Source organism: Meleagris gallopavo, chromosome 2, assembly GCF_905368555.1.
Source record: "Meleagris gallopavo chromosome 2, MGAL_WU_HG_1.1, whole genome shotgun sequence".
NCBI classification, from domain to species: Eukaryota; Metazoa; Chordata; class Aves; order Galliformes; family Phasianidae; genus Meleagris; species Meleagris gallopavo.
The window spans coordinates 2,945,080-2,963,238 of NC_139405.1; the positions used below are offsets into that span (position 1 = coordinate 2,945,080).

The 18,159-nt window shown below is 40.1% G+C and overlaps 1 protein-coding gene across 2 annotated transcripts in view; it reads left to right on the forward strand.

The window, feature by feature from the left end:
- The first annotated feature begins 2,541 nt into the window (after window positions 1–2,541).
- The window catches only part of PSME4 (proteasome activator subunit 4), a 64,015-nt gene continuing 48,397 nt past the window's right edge, over window positions 2,542–18,159 (forward strand). Inside the window, exons 1-7 of one of the 2 annotated variants that reach the window (XM_085218611.1) lie at window positions 2,542–2,877; window positions 8,899–9,039; window positions 9,574–9,690; window positions 11,072–11,131; window positions 14,373–14,417; window positions 15,105–15,254; window positions 17,173–17,236. In XM_085218611.1, coding sequence (XP_085074737.1) covers window positions 2,702–2,877; window positions 8,899–9,039; window positions 9,574–9,690; window positions 11,072–11,131; window positions 14,373–14,417; window positions 15,105–15,254; window positions 17,173–17,236 — 753 coding nt within the window. In that variant the 5' untranslated portion in view covers window positions 2,542–2,701. The remainder of the gene's footprint in view (window positions 2,878–8,898; window positions 9,040–9,573; window positions 9,691–11,071; window positions 11,132–14,372; window positions 14,418–15,104; window positions 15,255–17,172; window positions 17,237–18,159) is intronic. The other variant, XM_085218612.1, reaches the window with a different exon arrangement.

The window sequence follows — 18,159 nt, forward strand, 5'->3', positions numbered from 1 at the left end:
CATGACTGAGGTGCTGGTAGCACACTTTGCACGTTTTTGCCTGGAAAGTAAGTGTTTAATTCTGGTTGAAGGCAGTCGTGTGCCTTAGGTACAGCAGTCACACATGAGGAGATTCGATGGCCCAGTTAAACAAGCACCCTGAGGCTGGCAGTGTTCATGTTTTTGTGTTTTTTATATATACGTATATATATATATAAAATAATGAAGCTATGAAGCAACAGAGAGCAGCTTTGACATTCCTTATGTATCTGCCAAGTTCAGTTTCAGAAAACTGGAATGGAATTTCAATGTGTTGTTTTTTTTCTCCAAGTCCAAACAACAACATCCATATGCTTCGCGTTTAATAAACACTTAATAAACATTTAATAAATGGCAATTGCTGTTTGTAACAACCGCTACCACATTGTTACTTCGAGTAAAAAAGAATTACCCAGAAGAGACAGAAAAGAAGTAAATTTAGAGTTTTCATTTTCAAGGCACATCTAGAATATTTGAAAAGTATTTTTACTTATCCTTACACATACATATTCTTCATTACTACTTCTAGGCCAGGAACCCAGTTAATCAGAGTTTATGATACAAGTATTCATTTCACAGTTTGGCTTCACCTGCTGTTTATTTCTGTTTTCACCAGCAAAACAGGAAATGTGACAGACTGTGCACACAAATTTGACAAAAGTCAACTTTGATTTGTACCTTGAGCCAGAAAGGGCAGAAATTCACATATAAATTCTGTGCAAAGGGTAGATAGGAGGAAACAGAAAGTGATTTTAATGCTTCTGCAAAAGATGTCAATAAATAAAACCAAGTAAAAATAAAAATGACAGTCCAAACTGTTCGGTAATAATGTAAATGCTGACAGAAATAGTCACAAGAACTTGTGATACAAACTCTTCTAGGAATGAAAAGGCACTGTGAAAGTACTGAGCACGCAACACAAAATCATCGCTTTTCTTCTATTAAAAACATAGGTGTGGGCAAATGAGAAAAAGCAAAATTCTCGTTTGCGGCAATGCCTGCTTGAAAATGTTTGGCTGTTTGTAGTAGAGGAAATAGCAAAGTACTTTATCCTGGTCTCATCCCATAATTCAAAACAATTACTTTCACTGAAGCTTTGAAAAAATGTTATTTGATTCACCTAAAGTGATTATAGACTTCCACTTTCCCAAGATGTTACAAGAAAAATACTTGATGGGAGAGGTACGAAGTAGCATAGAGCCTCCCTTATGTGTCTGGGTAAACCTTATTCACACAGTGTTGCTTTACTGGTACTTTTCTGCAGAAGGAAGTTACAGCACTTGTGCTGACTATTTTGTGATGGCTGTAAATGGAGGTAGTGTTCACACTGGCGTATGGATCGCACACTCGATCATTTCCTGCTGCACTGGAGTGGAAATAAAACTAGCGGGTGGTACAAAAGGCATGTAGAATCAGAGAAACACAGAACATCTTCAGTAGGAAGGGAGTTGTAAGGATCATCAAGCCCAGCTCCTGGCCCACGCTGTGACAACACGGTATAAATGCACTCCCCAGGAAAACACTATGAGAACACCTTAACATCATGGCTTTATTGCACACAGATTTTTGGTAGCATTTCTTCTCTTTGTGGTGTTTTTCAGCATTTAGTTAACCGTTTTTGCTTTTATTAACTGAGCTAGTTTGAGTGTAAAGACCAGAAAATAGGACTTGCCCTTGTCAGTAGCTTTATATCTAATGAACTTGCAGCTGTTCAATGGTCACGATGTAACTCTTGAGGAGAAATTCAATTAACAATTATATTCAGGAGACAGCTGGAGATAACAGCTATCATCACTGCTTGTTCACACATTCATCGCAGCTTTATCCAGCACCCACAGAGGCCAACAGCAGGACCAGGCACCGCCAAGCCCCGTCTCACTGACCAGCACTATTATTTGCCATAAGCTTCTTAGGCAGCCTCACAATCTGCTATCAGACCCCGTGACTAATTATTTCCATCACAAATTCCATCCCCGTTTCACATTTGGGCAAGGAGAAAAGGGAATGGCCTCACGTTGTGACAGGGGAGGTTCAGGTTGGCTGTTACGAACAATTTCTTCTCCCAAAGAGAGGTGAGGCAATGACACAGCTGCCCAGCAGAGCCGTGGGGATGTGCCACTGAGGGACGTGGGCAGTGGTGGCGTATGCTGGGGTTGGACGGGATGATCTCAGAGGTCTTCCCCACATCTCCAATTCTGTGTTTCTGTGACTGACGTTCAGCTCTCTCCCGCAGCCGTTAAGGGCGGTGGAAGAACGGCTTTAAGCCCCGTACTTCGAGATCCCCGCCGCTTGACAGAAGGGCTCTGTAACGAACCGCAAAACCACAGAGAGTGAATTCTGAACTCGAATAGGAACGAGGGCCTTTCCCCAGCGCCGCTCCACAGCCGCGCGCTGCGCCCAGCCTGCCGGCGCCGCCCGAAACCCGCAGCAGGCGCGGGGCGGCCCTCGCGAAATGGCGGCGGCACCACACGGCGCCCGCGGGGCGCCAACGGGCCCCCGTCCCTCGGCCGGAGGAAGCGCTCCGCCGAGCGGGAACCGCCCTCGGCCCCCGCCTTCCGCCGGAAGCGAGCGGGGCGGGCGGTCGTCGGCCGTTTGCTCTCTCGCGGCGGAGCCGACGCGGCGCGCCGCTGCCGGAGCGCTGGAGGGCGGCGGCGGCGGGCCGGGAGGAGGCGCGGGGCCGGCCATGGAGCTACCGCCGCCGCAGAAGGAAATCGTCTACAACAAACTGCTGCCCTATGGCGAGCGCCTGGAGGCCGAGGCGGCCCGCTTCCTCGCGCAGATCAAAGGCAACCTGGCGCGGGCCGTGCAGCTGCAGGAGCTGTGGCCCGGGGGGCTCTTCTGGACCAGGAAACTCTCCACGTGAGTGCCCGGCGCCGGGGGGGTTCGGGCGGCGTGGGGCGGCGGGACAAAGCCGGCCCGGAACGTTGCGAGCGCTGCGGATCGAGCTGGCTCTTCTTAGCTGGTTATTTCGCCCCAAAGCGTTATTTCGTCTTTGTTTGGTTGCTTGATGCCTGCTTGGCCACCTGTGTGACCTCTCGCCTTTCCGAGCGGGCTGTGCGAGGCGTTATCTCTGCTGAGTTGCGCCGTGCGAGTTGCCCTGGCTTCGTCGGTAAACGTATTTCCGTAGTTATAAGTCGTGTTTGTGCCAGGAATGACGAGCTGTGTGCTTACAGAGTCCAGAGAGCCTCTCGTGGAATTCTCCTTTCTGCCCTTTTTTTGATCTTCTTGTTGATCGATAGGGATCCTGCGTTGCATATTCGGTGTGTACACACTGAGCTGCCTGTGTTTGCCAGGAGGCATTCTTAGATAGAGCTACGTCGGTGGTTTCAAAATGACTCACGTGCTTTCGCTGTGTGACAGTTTAACCTGCTTGGAAGCAGCTCAGCCCTGCTTTGTGACCCCCCCCTTTCCCCCACCCAACCACAGGGAGCTCCCACTGCTTTCAGTTGCCTCGTCGGAGTTGTGGTAGAACTCCACATGCTAATCCAGCTGAAGTAAGCCACGGCAGCTCTTACGAAGATAAAGGTCTATGTGAGGCACCTCGGCTAAACATGGCACATAAATCCTTAAAAATCGTGTGGGTTTGTGTTGGAATTTCCCCACGTCCTGTCGGTGCCGTGACCGTTAGCGATTCAGGCTTCAGGGCACTGATTTTTCCTGCTGAGAGCTGCTGCTGTGCCACTGTATGAATCAGGAGACTCTAATTTGTGGTTTCCCACCTGCTCTTTGAAGTTTGAATTCATTGTGTGTTGTGCAACTTGACTGATGCCTCTTAGTCCAAAGATTTCTTTCTGGCCTGTTCTATGCAGTAGGCAAGCCTTGGAGCACATGTGGTCACAGGCAGGGAAGGAAACAGTGGCGCTGGTTTAAAAATAAGCCTGTGCTGAACATGAGAGGTGTTTTGCTGCTCAGCTGAACTTGACAGAGTTCTTCAGCAGGCTTAAATACTTTTATTACAGCTTAGGCCTAGATGAAACATTTCCCAACTATATTGTGTTCTGATTTCCTATCTACGTCAAATTATAGGACTATAGACTAGAAAATCTAAGTTTTGTTGTCTGTTGATAGAAAGTAGTTCATCTCAGTGTCAGCTTAGTCCCTTTCTCCCTGCTCAAACAACTGTCATGAATTTAACTTTTTTTTTTTTTTGGTGGGAGAGTGCAATGGATCTTCATAATAGTAAGGTTTCTGCTTTGCTTGGTTGCTGCAGATACCTGAATCAGAAAAGCCAGTATTCTCACAGCATTTATAATTCAGTCATGTGCATTTATAATTCAGTCATGTCTGACATGTCTTTATTCCACGTACACTTTAAAACGCTAATGCAAGCATTTTTAGATGTACATAGACATAAGTTAGGAGGAAAACCCACTCTACCAAAGACATGAGGTTTGTGCACTAGTGTTGTTGTGTCTTCTCAGGTGCTCTGTAACTTCATACGGTTGTGAATGAATCCTGTAGAGTACAAAGAATGAAAGTGAAAGTCAAATCTTTTTGGATTAAAAATTTGAAATCGGTTTCTATTTCCTTACTTTGACATCACAACTGACCCTGAGGTCTTTTAGTTCTTATACTCTCAGCAGTTGAGAGCATGACTTGCACATTGTTATCTTAAAAGGAGCTTTCTTGTCTTGCTGATGTCATGGACTGAGATGGGGGAGGGAGGAGGAAAGGAGCAAAATTCATCTTTATCAGATAGAATCTATAATCTGATTTGCATAATTTGCATTTTATGCATAGCATTAAGTCATGTAAATGGATCCCTTTGGTGGAATGTGTATACAGAGTGTAGCAAGACAGCTTTCTCTTGCAAAGACAGCTACTTAAGTAACTTATGACTCAATGAGACTTCTTGTGCAAGGGAAAGTGCTTGCCTCAAGGGCTGGCATTCAAATGTAGTCATTACCCCGAGACTCCCCAGACTTTGGCTGGTAAAATCTGTATCTTATAAAACACTAATCCTGTTGTGAAAGCAGAAAACCAAATGTCAGCTGTTGTATAACTTGCTACAGTGTCCAAAAAAAACCCAACAAACCAACAACAACAGAACATGTTGCATCAAAATCATTTGTTTAAATGGACTTGCATCATACTTCTGTTGTTTTATAGGTCAAAAATAGGTTGCCGTTTCAATTTTATTCACTTCTTTACGTTTCATGTTGAAACTTCATAGGCTTTCTTCTAGGGCATAGCCTGTAAATGTGCATGTTAATGCAGCATGAGCAATTAAGCACGTTCAGTTGACTTTACAGCCTGAAAAACACACAAATGTCTTTCTGTGCTTTCTGCTTGAATAGGTAAGGGTGGGGTTTTTAGAGCTGAGGGGAAGGGCTTCTGTTCCTGACAGTGGCATTCTATGTGTTTGTCTATTACAAAATGACATTTAGGTGTAAGGTATGCAAAAATGTGTCTCAGCTGTTTTGGATGATAGGTCACAGCGATGCAGCAAGGGTGATGGCCTCTCAGTGGGACCTGCTGAAGTATTTTAATTGCTATCATAATATAAATCTTTTTTTTTTTATCCCTACCTGTTTCCCTCCCATCATTAACAGAAAAATATAAGCTTTCATTTTGGGTACGCAGTGGTTATGGTGTACACATACATCTGATTTGAGTAGTTTTAGTGAGCATGAGTCATTGTTTTCAATGCAGTATGCCAAAAACCGAGTTTTAGCCCAATTGTAATACTGTCCTCTATGTTAGAAAGCGAAAGCAGATAGCTGGGAATTAAGAGAGTGCTCTATTCAGCTTCATAAGTGAAGGTAATTTTTAACTCTAGTAGGGCAGCCAACTTCTAAGATAATTTAGGATGTCCACTTGATACAGGAGTCCATTTCCTAAAAATAGGCCTATTGTAGTTGTGGAGTGAGAGACTGGGTACTTAATACCTACAGAGGGGGAGGGAATTGAGTTTTGGTCTTTTTTTTTTTTTTTTTTTGCTCACAGAGACCCTGCACTCAGTGCAGGAAAGGTGGAACTGCAAAGAGAATTTTCAGTTCCTAATCACTTTTTTTTGCAGGTAGCTGTGGGAGCAGTTTGGCTTCAAGTAACTCAGCAAAGTGACATCTTTCTGTTCTGTACATTTCTTCACACTTTTTTCCCTCAGTTTCTTAATTAAATAGCACTTGGTGTAGTAGAACTGCTGCTGGCAAATGTCTGGAGATGTGTGTTATGATTGAAAGACAACAACGTGGAAGTTGTTAGAAGCTGAGCTTGATTTCAGAAGCTTCTGTTCCATGGTGAAATGAGCCTTTAGTGCCTTTAGTGTTATTACTAATATAGGTTATTTATCAGACAGATGCTATGAGGGAAGCACGCTCCTGTAGGTGTAGGCTTTGAGATTTCGTCATTGCCTTGACCAGTGCCCTTCTCTTTTGATAAAGGGAAGTAAGGGAAGGCTAAGGGCAAAAAACAGTTGTCACCTATCGTTTTTGGAAGACTCTTTGTATTTGCAGTTCCACGTGAGTGAAAAATCTACGTGTTCAGCTGCTGGTAGTTGTTGTGTTGGTGGGTGCTGCTTCTGATCCACGTGATTTAAGGGCCCGTGGAGGAGGACGCAGTTTGCTTCTATTTCATTTGTTTCCTTGTGTGTTGAACATGAATGAAAACATTGCTCATTTAAGGCAAATCCCCTGATGAAGTCGGCAGGGAAAAAAAAGTGAGAAGTAGTCCTGTATAGGCTTTTTTCCTCTTTGAAAGCCAGTGGTTGTTGGTTTGCCCAAGCCTGCTGCTGTCCCACTGCGTATTCTAAGGAAACAGAAGGAGGATGAATGGGGGGAGGGAAAAGAAAAAGGAAAAAGCAAGGGGATTTTTTTTTTTTCCCATGAATGTATCTATTCAAAGAAACAGGCTTTGGGTAAGATGAGCAGAAGGTGAGAGAGTTTTAAATTGAGGAAGTGGTGGAGTAGAAAAAAGTCGTCAAGCTGTTGAGTCCAAACCCCAGGTGCCCCTGTGGCACCTTGTGAAGTGTGTGCCAGGTGTGCTTTGTTCTGAGAGCTGAACTTCTCATCTAGGCAGCGTCCCACTGCCAGTTCAGTGAGGCCTGAATGTTTGCAGAGGAGAGTGAAGCATTTAAAAGTGAAACAGATCCGGTAATCGACCACATTTTGCAGTGTTGGAGGAGGCAGTTTTGGAAAACAAATTCAGTGATGGAGGCAGTTAGCTTTGTTTTCTTTCTTAGATCGGTGTCTGCTTATGGTTGCCCATCTGGAAGTTATTTAACATGTAGTACCCAAGTATTCTCTTCAGCCGGTCTCTTTCAGCAGTGTTTCCTCTCTAACCTTTTCCTGCAGCAGTTCCAGCACTGTGTTGTGCGATGTGCTGTCCCACATACCAAATAAGTACTGGGAGGGCTGGCATTCTTCACATTACCAGAGCAGAGCCTCGAAGCTTTGCCACTGTGTACTTAGAAACAAATCAACCCAAGCCATACTGAACCTTAAACAAAAAATAATCAAGCCATACTGAACCTTAAACAAAAAATAACCAAGCCATACTGAACCTTAAACAAAAAATAACCAATCAGCTTGACCCCACATTGTTGTTTTAACAGTTCATATCTTGTACGTTTTGTCTAACAGCTGCTCAGAGGACACTATATTGGTGTGACTGTTCAAGAGTAGCTGGAGCAGTCATAAAAAGGGAGTGCACTTCTCAGGTGGGTAGCAGTTCGTAGTTGTGTGAAGTGCAGAATGCTCTGCTGGGGCTTTATAAAGGACCTTAGAATGGTTCTAGCATAATTTTAAGAATTTAACTTTTATGAATTTAAGTGTATTCCTTTCTTCAGTCTCAGCTTGGAAATAGCAAGCTGGCTTTTAAAAATAGTGATTATAAGGGAGATAGCAGTGAGGCATAGCACCAGCAAATGTCTGAAAACATTGGTTAGCCATACTGGAAAGTGTCAGGTTTGGTCTTCACTTGAAACTTCGTTTTAAAGGTGTTTCTATGTTGTGTCCTCTCCCCTCCTCAAAGTTCTCCAGCTGAAAATGAGTACAGTAAAGCTGCTTGTGACAGTTGTGGTGGTTTTTTTTTTTGGTTTGTGTTTTTTTTTTTTTTTTTTTTTTTTTTAAGAAATTAAATATGTGGGAATATAGAGGGACTAAATTAGCTGGCAAATATATTTTGGGCTGAGGTGAAAGAGTATAACCCTTGTATTTGTGGTATCTGGTGTGAACATTATGTTATGCTGTTTCTGGAATCTTGGAAGGCTGTAAACTGTCTTTGTTCTTTCTGGTTATTTATTTTAAGTAATGTTTCCTTTACTTTATTAGTTTAAAAACAAATAGTGCTTTTATATGTAACTGCTTTTTAGCACACTTCTGTTTTTATATAGCTCTTTCACATTTTAAAATTGGTTTTATGCTGGCTAAACCAAGATGGGAGAAATTGGAATTTAACCAATAGGAGAAGCAACACAAATTACGAGTACAGAGGATCCTGTAGTAATTAGGAATTCCACTTGCTAGTAATTACTAATTCTTTCAGGTTTGCACCTTGCAGGTACATAATTGCCTTGTCTTCTCAGCCAGCAAAAAGAAATCTGAAATGGACTGTTAGGATTGCTGATTATAAAACAGGTTTTCTTGATAGGCTTATTCTAATTTCTGAGCACCGTATGTATAGAAGGGCAGTCAGACTATGCCAGAGATACAGTCTGGACATTTGGGTAGGTAGTGCTTTATTTGTCATTCTGTTTTTTTTCCCCATAGTTGATTTCAGTTGTCAAAATATTCCCATGGTTTTCTTTGATTATGTACTTGTTTGTTGGATGTGCAAGGTGGGCTTTGCTTTGTTTTGTTGAGTAGCAAGAGCTGGCTCAGGTCTTAGATAAAATGACCATGTTTAAGAATATTGCTTACTCATGTTGTGGTTTATTTTTAGGTATATCCGGTTGTATGGGAGAAAATTTAGCAAAGAAGATCATGTGCTTTTTATCAAATTGTTGTATGAGTTGATAACAATCCCAAAGCTGGAGATCAGCATGATGCAAGGTTTTGCACGCCTGTTGATAAACCTGTTAAAGTAAGTACAGAATTCTGCTGACTACTAAAATTTTCTTCTCTAAGTAGTTGATCCAATTCACTTGCTTCATATTATGTACTTTAATGTAATAGTATGTCCTACTGTTGCTGCACATAACCTTCTCTGCACAGATGATCTTGGTTTAAGAGTTTGCATTACATGAATGCTGTGCCTCTTTCAAAGCCATGCTGGTGGTCGTGTGAGTAAAAGGAGGGCAGTTGTTTCATATTACAAAAAAGCAAACATCAGAGAGCTAAGTGTTAATACTGAGTCTGAGAGAGAGAGAGAGAAGGCGAAGGCTGTCTCACAACTCAGTAATGTTTATTTCACTTACTCAGACTCTTGCTGGAGATCTTGACAGCTTGAGTTCATGCAGAAATGATGTGTGGCTTGTTTTTTGTTGCCTGACCTTGCTGCAGCGTGTGCCAAATGCTGAAGATAAGCGTGATTCAGAGCAGCATTCCTGGTCTGGAGTGTTCTGGTGTGTGCTCAGTGTACATGTTTAATCCTAAAGAGTTGTATTTCTTTTATTAGGAAAAAAGAACTGCTGTCCAGGGATGATTTAGAGTTACCGTGGAGACCGCTTTGCGAAATGCTGGAAAGGATATTATACTCCAAAACAGAACATCTTGGATTAAATTGGTTTCCCAAGTAAGTCTGCATTTTGAAACACTTGACCAGCAATAAGTACCTGTAATACTTAAAAGTACAGTTTAAAAAGATATTTGGTTGATATTTCAGTGACCTATCTTTCAGTAGTTGCATGTAGGGCTATGCTAAATCGTATGTATCCTTCTGCCAATAACTTGTATTTGTTACACTTCTTCTTCTGAATGTAATCAGGTTCACCACTAAATATTCTGAAGTGAAGGTCTCCAAGTTGCTTTGGGATGATAACCCACAGCTTAACAGATTTAATGTTGACATTTTAAACAGTATGTAAGTTAACTGACTACTGTTCCATGTATTAACACAATAAGGATGTGGGAGAACAAAAAATGGAACTATTCTTAAATATATGCACTGTAAGCATTCCCTGTGTCTGTGCTCTAGATGTAAATCAGAATGTGTATGAGAATAGTGAGATATGCCTTCTGTAGGAAGTAAACACACACATTCCAATTGATGATGTGGTAAGATACACCAGTTTTTAACTCAGTTAAGAGTTTTAGGAATGGTTTACAGATTTTAAGAATAAAAACTTTATTTCTGTTTTCTTTGAGCTGCCAGTCCCTCCCTGTCTGCCAGATTGCCAAAATTAGTTTTTGTAGTAATTTCAATTAGAGGAGGTCCTGCTCTGCAAATTACAAAAGGTAGTCTACAGATAATTCAGCTTATTTGAACTGAAACTTCACATAAAAGTGAGTGAAAGTCCTTATTTACTTTAAAAATGGCTTTCTTCCTTTGAATATTAAAGTCTTATCACTGATTCCTTTTGCTGAATGCAAGATCCTATTGCTGATACGTGACACAAGCAGAAAGTTCATGTAGCTCTGTAATTTGTTACAGAGCTTTAATGCTGTTTAATTAATGTCTACTGGCTATGTAGATGGAAAAATAATTTTGCTAAGTGAACTATCTTACAAGTTGTGTTATTTTGCTTACTGTAGATACTATTTGAAAGTGACAAAGGAGCAGAGCCTTTTCCAGTTTGCTCCTTTCATGCATACACCAGCACCTTCTTTAACTGTCTGCGGGGGTGTTGACTGGTTGCTGTTCATTTACTGTGAGAGAGGCTGGTATGGTGGCAGGGAGACTTCTGCTTAGAGGGAAGGAAGATGAAGCTGGGACAAAGATAGCTGTTTGGGTGGTCTGTCTGAAACATCTAGCTTTTATTAAGAGCTGTACCTATCAGACTTCATATGCAGTGCGATTTGTTCTCATACGGTGCTTTTTCATTTTGTTTAAGCCAACTTCGAAGGGTATCTTTTTGGTGGATGTCAAGAGATATTTTTAAAAGCTGAGTTAATTTGATACGTAGCTGATAATTTAACTACTGTCTTAATTTTATTTATTCTTTTTTTACATTCAGTTCATATCGACCAGGCATGTCTTCACCTAAAACATTTGTGCTAAATGTATTACATAGGTGGTAAGAATGACTTTTTTTGTTCAGCTCTGGCCGATGTGTAATCTTCTGCATGTTCTGTTAGACTGTAACACTTGTCACACAGGTGTAATTTCTGTGTAAATAATGTATTGGAAAACCAACTGTTAACATTACACCACTGTTTATGAGAATGTCGCACTGTATGTAAGCATTTCTAATTGGGAAACAAGGTAGTGTGTGTGAAGTGGCTGATCAAGTGGCTCTACGCTAACTAATTTAACCAGCATATATATTTTAAGAGTCAAATGAAAGATGAATTTTACATTTGAATAATTGTAGTGTCTGAGAACGGGTAAATGAGCATCTGTGCAGGAGTGCATGTCACTGTGCAGGTCTACTTTGCTATTAAAAACCATGAAATCATGGAAAGTGCTTGGGCAGTGAGCTAATAGATTCTGGAAAACATGCTCAGCAGTGACCTTGTCATTGTGAAGTGTGAGACAGAGCTGTGTTGGTAGGGTCTGCTAGGAATTTTTACAGTAAAAACAAAACAAACAGAAGATTTAGCTTATACATAAATTCAGAAATAGTTTTTTAGGGGATCTAAGTGGAAGTGAAGTAGTCCTCAGGGAGAGACTTCAGCCTCGCAGTGGCTTGGATTTGTGTATTTCTTTGGTTTGGTTTTCTTTTTTTTTGGAAGAAGTTTTTAGTTCTACTAACAAGATACTGATTTGGGGCCAACATAGTTGGAAATTCACTGGAATGATGCCATTTGGGAAACTCTAGCCGGTTGCTCTTTTCGTTGTCTTCAACTCTTATAGTGGAGTGTCCACCATAGGTTTAGAATGCCCCTTGAGGCCCGAATCTGTCGTGAGAAATTGGAAAAGGTGCTTTCACTGCTTTTTGATGGTGTCAGTTTGTATGTTGTATGAAGTGAAACATGTTTCTCTTTGAAAAAGCAGAAAAAGATAGGTTTACAAATTACAACACGACCATGCTAAATGAGGAAGATAATCATGTAGAACCAAAATGCTGATTAGTGACAAACCCACGTGGTGTGGTATAATAATGTGATGCTAACCCTTCAGGTAATAAGGAGGACATAAAGCAGAGGGATGAGAAGACTTTTTAATCTCACTGAATGAACACTGCTGGTAATTAATAGCAGGTACCTTTGGTGTGCTGTTGGTCCATGTGGCTTATGTGTGCAGTTGTTTGCTGCTGTGCTCGCTTAGTCCCCAGCTAAGGGTAACGGTGCAGCAGCACACAGCAATTTGCTGGCGCAGTAATTGCGGGTATTTGAGAGGTTCTGTAGTGATGGTTGTGTAAGAAGGATAACAGGAGGGGAACAGAAGCCACTGCTAAGAGATTAGAGAAGGCTGGTTCAACTGATAATGAAAACAGTAACCAGCAATGTCGTGTTCTCCCCAGTTACAGTCTTTCTGTCTTTTCTAACTAGTAGTCATCCAGCTGGACTCTTGTAAGTTTTCTGTAGTTGGCCTGTGGTTTCACTGTATCGTAGATGGAAGCTTCCGCCTCTAAAGAAAGAGCTTGCTGGGGTTTTATTGTTGGTTTGTTTTCCTGTCTTCTTTCTGAATTTGATATTGGAAGACAGGAAAGGAAAGCCCTCTCAGTCTTTCTCTTTTGTTTTCTTTTACTCGCATGCTCAAATTGGACTTAAAACTTGTGAACTTGAAAGATTTATTGATCTCTGGCCATCAGGATTATAAATTCTTTTGTCCTTTGATTCATCACAGTCATAATTTACTTCAGTAGAATGTAATAGTTTAGGAGTATTTGTTTTGCCACACAGTTATTGTGTAGCTCTTTACTTGTCTGTAGGAACGCTGCTTTATCTGCTCTTGGAACAACCATTACCTACTTCCTAACTCTGTCAAGAACAGGACTCACTTTGAACTAGAATCTTTATGAGTTTCTTACAGAGTTTTGTCTTATTTTTGTTTACTGAATGGTTAGTCATTTTCCTTTGTATTTTAGAAGCTGTTAGTAAACTCAGTTTTCATTCTGTCAGAGATAACATTTAATTTCTCACTGGTGGATATAATGTACAGAATTTTGCAACTTCTAGAGTGCTTACTGAACTGGAGCAGTGTTCAGAGGGCTGGGTGGGCTTTTGTTGGCTTGCAGTCTATGTTGAAGTGTAAGAGTTGTGCACACACCCCTTTGCTTTAGGAGTGGTTCATTCGTTTCTGTCTCCCTTAGCTTGTTCAGGATCAGTTTAATTTGTGTAGGACTAGAGAGAGTGTGTGCATGCTCTGTATTGGTGTGTCCTGAAATGACTCATCTAAACTGATCTTTGGTAAGATTCTAAAGATGATGAACTTGTATCATCTTTATTCTGATCAAAATAGCACTTCTGTAGCTTTATTTTTGTGGTGATCTAAAGAATGCAGTTTCTTCTATTAAGGATACATAAATGGATCTGAAAGATGTAAGAAGCTCCTTTGCCTGAACATGAGCTCAGGGAATGATCTTTGGTAAAAGTGCAGCTTAGCCTTGAGTTAGTCTTGTAGTGAGGGGTGGAGCTGACAAACGTGGAAATGGGCAGCTGTTATGGTTCCAGCAGTCTCTTCTCCCTGCCTCCTTTGTTCTTTGAGTCTATTCTAAAGTTTATTTCCTTAATCCTTTTTTTTAATGGCTTGGCATCCTGTGACAATCTATGTTAAAGTGCTGTAATAATTCTAGACTGTATTTTCTTCCTGTGAGTAAAACATTTAAAAATCAGCTGTTAAAGCGTGAGGGGAAGGTAATGAAATAACTATTGATTTGCAGATACTTTGCTTCTCTTTCTTAGAATCACTAAATAAATAAAAATATAAAAATTTTAAAAATCAACAGACTGAGAAGGTCAGATATGGTATATAGACTTTAATAATAACTTCATGAATTCTGTTGCCTTTACTTATCTGAAAAATCCACAAATTTATTTCTGGTCGTATTTTCAACTTCCTCTGAAGGGTTACTTTTGCTTTGCTGGTTATTCATGGATTAAATGCAGGACATTATTTCTTAGAAAGGTTAAAACTTGGTGAATACCATAATGATATCTGAAATGTAGAACCAGGAACTTAGGAAAGCAATTTTAATCTGTACTATTTGGTCTGTGTGAAAGGTGATTAGCTACTGCATGTTCACTGAAGACATCTAATTGCATCAACATTATCTTAAACTCTTGAGGCAGAATCATCAAACAGTTCTTTATTTTATGCTGTCCTAGAGGTTTGGTAATACAGTATCCCTAATGTTTTCTTTTTTATTTCAGTTCTGTAGAAAGTGTTCTAAAAACACTTGTGAAGAGCTGCAGACCGTAAGTTAACTAATTCTTCTGAAACTGATATCTTTAGTATTACTTTGAAGAGGGGAAAGAAAAGTATTTAAAACAAACACAAAGCAACCCACCAAACCCTGTTAGCCGTCCTTTACCTCTTGTTCTTTTATCTCACCTTACGATGTTTGGGTTGGAGTGCAGAGGCTTTTCTGTTTTACTGAGGTTGTGAATGATCAGTACTTCGGGTTCGTAGGCTGCTTAAGGTGGAAAACTAAGGGACAGACATGTTTTATGTTGTAGTGTTTAAAGAAACTGTGAGTATCTTAGGCTGTAACTTTTTTTTTAATAGTGTTGTTTGAAAATCCCTTAATAGCTAATTAAACTAGTATATCACTTGATAAGGCCACGTTGTTTTTCACCTTTTTAGCTGTTACATTTGCTAAGAATGTGTATGCCTGAAGCAGTTTAATTAATTTAGCTAGCAGCTTGAAAGCTGCAGAGCTGTAGAGACTTAAAATGATTTGATCTTATATTGTATTTTGTGAAGGTAAGTGGAGTTGAAGAGCACCTATTTATTGCCACTGTCTTAGTGTAAAACTAAGATTTATGACAAATAGCTAAATGAATTTAAATGTTTAAAACCAAAACAAAGCTATGCCCCCAAGCTCCCCTCCTCCCAGATTTAAAGCCAAGTCTTTACATATTGAATGGTTTCCTTGTTTTCAGGTACTTTCCAGAAGATGCCACTGCAGAGATGCTAGATGAATGGCGGCCTTTAATGTGCCCCTTTGATGTTACCATGCAAAAGGCTATTACCTACTTTGAACTGTTTCTGCCTACTACCCTTCCTCCTGAACTTCACCATAAGGGTTTCAAGTAAGTGTAACCAAATGCCTGTTGGTATAATGTTCTGCTACACCTGATTGTCTCTTACAGGATTTGAAGTCACTCAGGTAAACCAATTTGTGTGGTTTCCTTTAAGTATGTGTATCTTGAATTCATGTTGTAAAGGAATGATACATTTGTTTTGAAAAAGTAGTATGGGAATAAATGAGTGTATCAGAATAGCTGTACTGTACATATTCAAAAGCACTTGTTGTATACAGTCTTTAAATTAAGAATTCCCAGATTTCAATTTTTGCAGTGGAGCAGCATTTGTTTACAATGCTTTCAGAATTGTTTTTCATGTTGGAGATTCAACTTACTGGGATCTTCTCATTCAGTTCTACCTGTTTCTGTTTGAGCGTAGAATTACTGGGGACACAAATGCCTGCAGCCTGGTCTATCAGCAGACCAAATGGTGGCTTTTAATAGCGTTTGTGGAATTCAAGAAAGAAATTCCTTCAGCATTCTCCTTTTGTAAAAAATAATCTGGGGGCATTTTATTGCCTGTTCTGAGTTTATCTTCTCAAGAGTAAAGCACACAATCTACAGCAAAGCAAACTAAATTGAATTAAATGCATTTTGCCTGTGAAAAAATAGTAACACAGTAGAAATTATTAACCATAACACAATTTTAACTACACGTACATCTCGGGTGTAGCTTCTGATGTGGCTTTCACATAGGCTGAAGTTACAACTGTTACGAATTTGAGAATGAGGTGGAGGTTTTTAATCTACTATCAAGATGTAGAAATGTGAGACAGTCAGAAGTTTGCTGTAGGAAATTAGTTGAAGAATGAAAAAGCATCTTGTCCTTCAAATGTTTCTCTATCAGGATCGTGTTTAAGGTGGGGTTTGAAACATACTAAGTGTGTGTAGGAACTACATAGGTTGGCTAGGGCAAAAGTTATATTTTCAATACAGGATCAGTGAAAACTCTCAAGAAAGGAAATGAAAATGTGTAGGTCACTCCAAAAATAACACCTCCTATTTATTTCCATGGAAACTACAACAGATACACGGAGCATGCTAGCACTGTTTGACAGAGCAAAGTCTCAGTGTGCAACACTTTTTTCAAAATAGTCACCATCACTAGCTATGCTTTTTTTTTTTTTTTTTGGCCAGCAGTGAACAGCAGTCTGCATCCATGCTCATAAGAATCTGCATTGCCATCCAGAACATGGCCTGTCTTTCATGTCACTGTCAGCATTGCTGGAACACATGACCTCACTGTGCTGATGTCCATGTGTTTGGTTTCCATAAATGTTCAGCAAGCACCAGTGAATGTCAGTGGGTGCCATTTTTTCCATATGGAATAACTCAGTTTCGTATCTTTGCTTCACATGTACTTCCATGTCTGATGGCACTCTGTCAGACTGCTCTTCTGCTGCCATCTGTCACATAGAAACAAAATGTAACAGAATATTTTTGTGAAGGTTCAACCTCTACTTCTGTCCTACTGACATCTGCCTCTGGGCAATTGTAATAAAATGTGAAGCATTACTTTCAGAGCAGCCCTCACTGTTTGTGAATGAATTTAAGCAAGGGACTGGCATGGAGGATTTGCATCCTTGGATTCAGATGAATTCAGAATAGAAAATAATGACAATTGTAACCATTGGTCAATAGGGAAAAATGTTAGATTTTAAACTAGAAGGGAATGAAGTGCCAGAATGGCAATATATGTTGAAATGATGAAGCTGAAGTAGATAAGGATCAGAGTTGGAGATAGGGAGGGTACTATAGGAGATGAAGTGATACAAGCATGTCCATGTTGATCACTTTTTTTTTTTTTCCAGTGAGTTAGAAGGACAGGTGAGTTTCCGAGACCACCTGGCAAAATGAGAAATAAATGTCAAGTAGTGGAGGGGCTGCTTTCACAACATAAAAGTTACTTTATGTTCTCTTGCAGGCTTTGGTTTTCTGAATTTATAGGCCTTTGGGTTTCTGTTCAAAATCTTCCCCAGTGGGAAGGGGTAAGTATTGATTATTCATCTCCACTAGAAGAGATCCATTTAAAAATTTCTACTCTATGTTATGAAGTTAAACAATGATATATTTAATGGATATTTTTTCTTTTTGCTGTTACGAGAAGACAATGGTGCTAATGTCATGACTGTTAGCAAGAAGTTATTGGCTGAATAAAAGAGATTTTGTGCTCTGTGAGCATTATTTAATCACCATCTCAGGCAGCTTCCCTTTACCATGGGAATGCTGGCATTTTTTTGCCTGCTAACGTTTACAATGATGAAAAGAGCTACTGTGATTTCTATAACATACGATTCTGTGAAATTGCATCTTTATTACTTGTGACATTCTTCACATCTCTAATTTTGAATAGAAATGGGGTATCTTTCCATTAGAGCTCATATTCAGTCACTCTGTGTTTTATTTTATTTTTTTTCACTGTCTTTTAGCAGTACACTTGCACTGCTGTCCTGAGTGTAAGCAGATGTATACCTAATGCAGAATGTTTTCCATGACTTTTAAGTTCAACTTTACTACCTCTAAAATAGGTACCCTTATTTTGAAGTGCAAAGGAATTTAAATGTAACTCCTGATTTGCAACCCTGTCTTGAATTTGTGTTGAAGTCTTTTGGTCATCAGTTTTTAGTGTGCTTCCCTGCTTGTTCTTGTCTCTGTTAATGAATTAATTTCCTGTAGCTACACTGATGGTGTTCCATTTCTGCACTATACTGATTACATTTTCATATAATTCCCATACTACCTGTATGACAAAGATGCTCTCAAAAGAAGTGCCCTAAGTCTGACTTTCATGCAAAAATGTTTTTGTTTTGAAAATGAAAAGTCAGTCTTCATATCCAGGATGACACTCTAGAATTGTTCTAATTGCTCTACCATTATTATGTGCTTCCATGTTTAGAGTCTGTTTTGATCT